The 6,730-nt window shown below is 41.1% G+C and overlaps 1 protein-coding gene across 2 annotated transcripts; it reads right to left on the reverse strand.

The window, feature by feature from the left end:
• Positions 1–202: 202 nt before the first annotated feature.
• Positions 203–4,622, reverse strand: LOC105015311 (proteasome subunit alpha type-6). Of its 2 annotated transcripts, none has more exons than XM_010878379.5 (7): positions 4,454–4,622; positions 3,092–3,186; positions 2,853–2,934; positions 2,435–2,590; positions 1,841–2,019; positions 1,430–1,524; positions 203–400 (listed from the first exon to the last, which is right to left on the reverse strand). In XM_010878379.5, exons 1-7 carry the CDS (start codon positions 4,527–4,529, stop codon positions 343–345), a joined length of 741 nt encoding a protein of 246 aa, XP_010876681.2. In that variant the 5' UTR covers positions 4,530–4,622; the 3' UTR covers positions 203–342. The 2 variants fall into 2 exon arrangements, with proteins under 2 accessions (XP_010876681.2, XP_019908680.2); XM_020053121.3 differs by lacking the exon at positions 4,454–4,622 and adding an exon at positions 3,713–3,823.
• Positions 4,623–6,730: the final 2,108 nt, after the last annotated feature.

Below are 6,730 nucleotides of genomic sequence, written 5' to 3' on the forward strand. Positions count from 1 at the left end.
AGGATTCAGTCAAACCTAGTCACACACTCAGCTTTGGTATAGTATTTGATATTATGAAAATTAAATGTTCTACTACATTGGAACAGGTTTAAAACTCCATAACTGGATGGAATCTAATTAAAAAAGTCCTTGGAGTGCTTGAGTGAAAACCTGTTCAGGCCTTGCGAGATCAACTCAAAATATAATAAATCAAAACAGACTATTTTAGTCAAAACATGTTTAATGAAACAGAGTAAATATACAGCAAACAAGGGTAACACTATTCGACAGGGCTACTACAAATCCCATAATTCTCTGACTGGGCCTGGAGTGTCTCTCCGGCCATTCTGTCGACGTACAGGCTCAGTCTCTCTCTGCTAAGGAAACTAGGTGGGTGTCCACCTCAGACTCTGACAGAATTCTGCAAACAGAAAAGAACACAGACTCAAACTCCTAAAGAGGCTTAGTTGTCAAAATGGCATCAGAAGTATTCTGGTGGCACGTTGGTGGAACTGACCAAAGCAAGACAGCCCACTTGCAGCTACACCTCACATTGTAGTCATTTAGAGGACACTCCTATGCAGATTGACATACAGTAAATATGTTCATGTTAAGCCAAATATGACAAACTAGGGTTGCTGCAATTATTACATAACTGCCTGGTCGCGATTATTTGAGCAAGATCGCATTTATTTTTTAGGGCAACGATCTTTCGCACAATATTTTGATTCCAAAATCATATGTTTCCAATCTGAATAAGGGAGTGTCACGCCAATGATAGAAATGTCTCAACAAATCCCATATGAATTATGTCAGTTTCCATCAATTAGGATATCCCAGGGGGAGAAGAGCGTTTGACAGCCTTGTGGAAAGTGATAAGCGCAGATAATATGCTGAAAGATATTGGAAAATGTTTTTCCATGCACCTTTATGCAATTTTGCAACATTATTATTTAATAGACAAATGCGTTTTAATAGCCTATCAACTCTGATAGACAAAAGAAAAAATCTTAATGCGCATTTCTAATTAGATAATGTGCATTAAAATGCATCTGTTGTCCATTGCATATTAGCCTAACGTTTGAAAATAAAAATAATCTGCCTTTAAAAATGTTCCTGACTAGAAGACAAAACAAATCATTCCTAATACATCTCCGAAAAATTTGACCACTGCACCTTTTCTTTTCCTTTCCAGAAAAGTTGAAAAGGAAAGTTTTGAGTGAAGAACAGAAGCGTTCAATTTGCAGTGGTCTCTGAATTTTAACCCTTCTGTTCCTCACTCAAAACCTTCCTTTTCGACTTTTTTGGAAATGAAAGAAAAAGGTGCAGTGGTCTCAGCTAGCCGAGCTGTATATACCTCTGATGCCTGCTCTAAACACCAGCTACTCTTCCTCCATTTTAAACAGGGACTAAAAATCCTAACAGAGCGTTCGGAGTAGTCGTTCTATACCTGAACTTGGGGTCCTCTGTTGTGATAACACCTATCTCCAGCTCTGAGGGCTTGAAGTCAATGGACAGGACTGTTGACAGACAGGTGATGGCAGTCTGAAGAGAGAGGAGGGGTGAGGGTAACGTAAAATGTCCTCCATGGTGAGACGTTTTAGCACGTCAAACTTTATTTCCCACTTTGTGCTGAAGCAACAACCTGATGTTTTTTCCCGTCAAAGTTTGTGCAACATATCTGAGACTTACTCCCGCAGAACGTGACTCATGCGTGCAACTTGAGAGACAAATAAAGCTTAAAAAAAATTTGACCTCTAACCCAAACAACAACCCCGGATGATGCTTCAGCACTAAAAGCAGGAAATATCCCTTGAACGTTGTACTGCCTGTGAAGTCACGGGACAAAGGGGGTTTCTACCTCAACCGTTTCTTTAAAGGTCCAGTCCTGTTTCTTTTTGACCTTCTTCTCCAGGAAGCTTGTGGCCTCCGTCTGTTTGACCCCGGCCGCAGTGGCCTTGAAGCCACAGTAGTATCCTGCAGGGTCGCACTTAAAGACCTGGGGGCCACACTCCTCGTCCACGCCGATCACTATCATGCCTGAGGAGCAGGGAGGTGACATCAGTCGGAGGAAGTATTCTCTACAATACTGCTAGGGCCTCAAGTATGTAAGCAACAGCACCTGTACAGCTTCTACCCCCAAGCCATAACGCTATCCCTTAGTATTGACTATATGCAGACACCGACAATGTACATACCTATAACAAACACACGCATACCAACATCACACATGTAGTACAATGTGACTAGTACCAGCCACCTCATTATGTACACCTAGCTAGCATCTTTTGCCAATAGTTACTCTGAGCAATGAGTAAAATGTAATATATCACTTTTTCTGAGTGACAACTGCAACACTGGCAACAACATAGACATTTTGTCTTCGGTTGCGTGGTATGTAGAACTCCAAAGGTCACTATTGAAGCAGATAAATTCTGTGACAGTAGAGACTCACAGCATCCCAGGGGCCTCATCTCGGCGTTCTGTGTGTACACCTGAGAGATGTCGGCCATCCTCTTACACAGCATGTCCACTGGGATCTCATAACCATACTTGTATTTCCAGTTTGCTGCCTCGTAGCGCGCTCTCTGCACCTGGGACTTGCTGTCCGCTGTAGGGACAAAAACGAAAAGCATTAGGAGACAGCGATGGGTTAGGCCCGAACCAGGGCTGACGGACACAGTTTCTGTCTGTTAGCTGTCCAGAACTTTGTCGGTCAGCCATGGCTTAAATGCTATACAAACAGTAGGATGCAAAGTAAAAGTTTAATTGTAAGTTAAAATACAAGTGCAGTTGTTAGCGACAGTTGGCTTTGGGCATGATTGCATCCTGAGCTGGTAATCCGCAGGCGTTGTTCTCTGTCCGGCACCTACCTGTCATCCCTGACATCACACAGCCAATGTTTTCAGTAATCCTGAACAGATGAGTGACTGTGGAGGCATCCAGCAACTTGTCCTAGTTGAGACAAAATGAGATGGCCCAATTTCAAAATATATACTTATACACACACAATTGTTGTTTTTAGGTTTGGTCTTTCACTAGTCTCCTGAGAAACCCCCCCCCCCCCCCCCCCCCCAAAAAATAGAGGCCAGAGCTGTTCATCTTAACTTACCGGTACTTTTTTCTGTGTGACAACTACTGCACAGTCTTTACCTCGGACCGCGACTGACGTGAGGCCGCCCTGGTTGATGGCCTTGAAAGCATATTCTGTCGGAAACCACACGCAAAACAGGGTTACTTATTGAGGGCATTCGATTTAATAACCGAATCACTGCACCATCTGTTGCACCGAAACAAATCAAACGCACTTCAATAGCAGCCCGACCATGTCAAGTAATAACGAGATACTTTCAGATGTCTATCACCATGACAATGGTTTCAGAACCTGTTCACAGAGAAGACGATGACGATAGTCATGACGATAGTTGCTTTGTGAAATTCCATATTTTAATAATTATGTTTTTTTTTTTACTTGATATGTTTTTGCTACGCTGGCTTATAGAAATGTAGGTCGAAAAATGCATCGTGTAGTGTTTACACTCGATTTTGGCTTGAATGTAGCCGTCAAATGCACGTTTTTGAAGTTTCTACGGAACAAAGTTACCTACGTTCGGGCCTAAATGCGTTTAATGCGAGCGGGTCAGAGATCAATCTGCACAACCCATGCAATGCAGTTGACGTATGAGCCACAGCAAATTATAGCAACGTTAACAGTATACTGCAATCACATCACCTGCATCACATTTTGCGAGATAGCGTGCTGAAAACCAAACAAGTGAAGAATGTTGTAGTGCGACTCCCCTGTCTGTGCCATATTTGACAGGGTGTGCAGCATTGGCTCCTTCCAACAACAAAGAGGTCGTTTAATATGAGAGGATCCGATATCTTTTGAAACAGGCAAGTCGTGTGTGCGACTTCGTCTAACCTCGCGAGACTAGCTTGCGCGCAACATAGCTATCCAGGTTGCTAACTTTTCTCGTTAGCCACATGGACTAGTCAGTTTTAACTAAAGGGAAAGTAAGAAGCAGTATATATTTTAAATAGATCTCTAACATAATGGTGATTAGTTGACCACTGCTATCTAGCTAAATTAATTGTGTTTTTGAAGTGTCAATGACAATGTGCCGGGTGTTAGCCTAGCATTCTGGTTATTACGCGGATATATAGTAGCTAGCTAGCTGGGACAACTTGTATCTAGACAGCTAGACCATTACTAGGTCAGACTAACTTGCGAAAATAAGTTACGTTTATAATTATTTGTTTTAATTGGGAAATAGCTTTACTGCACGTTTCCTGGGAAACAAGTTATAGTTAGTAACTATACACGATATTACGTGCTTGCTAACTAAGCTATGAACAATGACTGAGCATTTAGCTAGCTAGCCGGCAACTGTGTGTTTATGCGATTAAAATTAAATGAGAATGTAGCTTGCCAGCCGGTCGTAGTGTGAAAATAGACCATAACGTTACTAACCAACTTGATAGAGTCTACCCTCTGGAGAGAAGATAGTGATGTGACGATCGAAACCGGCACTTGAGCCTCGGGACATGTTTGCTGAAATGTATTTAGCTTCAAAGCTAGCTAGTCCCAACTATTTTACAAACAATCTCACTTGAAACGAAATGATGGTCACCCGGAAGAAGTAGTACAACATGTTTAACCACATCCGGGGTAAATTTGATGGTTGCCATAGCAATCTATTTTTCTTATCCCAAGAAAGCTAAATAATATCATTTGGGGTTATCCATCTATCTCTACCCATTTATCTTTACAATACTCTGTAGTTTTTAGCCTTAGTAACCATTATCATGAATTTGTCCAATGCAGTTAAAACTCTTGTCTGTCCTGGAACCAACCCTCCTTGGAGGCTAAGAGAGCAGTCTCAGCCAATCCTCAGATCACATCTGAAAACTCACCTTTTCATAAAGTTTCATATAGGGGGAGGACACATTTTCAATCACATTTTATCTTAATTATAGTTAACTAAAGGGTGGAATTATCATTGGGGTTGGGGAGTTTAGAAATTAATGATGTGTGACTTTGAAATAATTTGCATTAATGAGGATAATGCCCACTTCCATTGCATTGGCTGAATGAGGTCAATTAAGTAAATTAAGCAAAAAAAAAAAAAAGAAGCTGCATTTCCTGTATGTGTTGGCCATTTTTCAGGTTCATATCTTGGTGGTTAATTCATTTGATACTTAACTAACACATCATGTGAATATTACTAAGATTACAAAAATATAACATTCCACTCTTTGTCATTTCTAAATTCTTTGCCAATGACAATTAGTTAGTTAGCTAGAGGGAAGAAAATGATGCACATATTAGGCGTAGTAACACAGTCATTCATCAGGTATTTCCACTAGCAAAGTAACTCTGTCATTCAACAGGTATTTCCGCTAGCAAAGAAACTCTGTCATTCAACAGGTATTTTCATCAGGTATTTTTTACTACTATTCAGAGAGACTGTTGTCATGACCCCCCCTCTTTTCTCATCTTTGTTCCTGCGAGAGATACGTAGTGACGTTAATCATTTTCAGCAAGAAATTTGAACAAACATAGAAGAAGGAAATGGCTCAGTTAAAGGAATCAAATCACTTTATAGCTGGAGGGATTTCTTTTTACTGTCCTCTTTTCTTTTCCTCATATATAATGAAAACTGTGCCAGAACATACACTACGCTCTTTTACCTTGTTCCTTGTAGACCCGACTGATTGTGTTGAAGAACAGGAATTGCCTTACTTGGCATACGTGACTTTCCCCTTGTCCCACATCAGTGTTCTAAATTATACTGGCTGAACTGTATTACTTCCTCATCCTCATTTAGTCTGAGGTATCCTAGACTACTGTAGAGTTATAAAGTGTGCTTTTCGCCTTTCCCATGAAAATAATTGTTTGAGGTTTAGTGGCTGATTTTTTTTATGGTAATTTTGAAGAGATCCTCGGCACACGACACATCTCCGTGCCTGTTCCAGTGATGATGGCCACTTTCAGGGAGCCAGCTGTCATTGCCCTGTATACCTCGATGACCCTGCCCATTTGGCTTCTAAAGGGCAAGTGTACTCTTAAAATATACACAGCCAAATGGCCACCCCTCAGAGCCTGGTTCCACTCTAGGTTTCTTCCTAAATTTTGGCCCCTTTTAAGGAATTTTTCCTAGCCACTGTGCATCAGCACAATGTTCCATTAAAAATTACCTACCGCCGCACTACTAAGACATTTGTTTGGTCTAAGCCTTTAGATGCTGGACTTGACACTGACATTTATTCACAGGGAATTCAAGCTGAGACCAGGGTCTCTTTGACAGTCGAGCTCTGTGTTACAGCATTAATAAAACATTGAGATATAAAGATATCAAATAAACACACAGTAAGAAAAGCAATCACATTGACCACTGAAAAACTAATTTATTAAACATTTGAAGTGCCTTATGGCCACTAGAACATCTAGCTTAAGGTTCCTCTGCAAGACATTCCTTGAGTGTGTGTGTGTGGGGGGGCGGTTATACTGCAGAGTAAAGCTTGTGGTTCCTCTGGGGCAAGCCAGTCTTGAGAGTGTGCTTGATAAGAGAGTGGGCTTTTTTTTTTTTTAGGTAAGATGATATGGCAGTTTCTGAAGTACAGCCTTCTATACAAACTTTAACCGGTTTCTGGGCTGACAGGAAGTCCCAGTAAGTCAGCCAACTGAAAGGTATAAAAGACAACGATCTGTGAGGTTTCATCGGTTCTATCGAGCATCCAGAGGTTT

Source organism: Esox lucius, chromosome 14 (assembly GCF_011004845.1).
Source record: "Esox lucius isolate fEsoLuc1 chromosome 14, fEsoLuc1.pri, whole genome shotgun sequence".
NCBI lineage: Eukaryota > Metazoa > Chordata > Actinopteri > Esociformes > Esocidae > Esox > Esox lucius.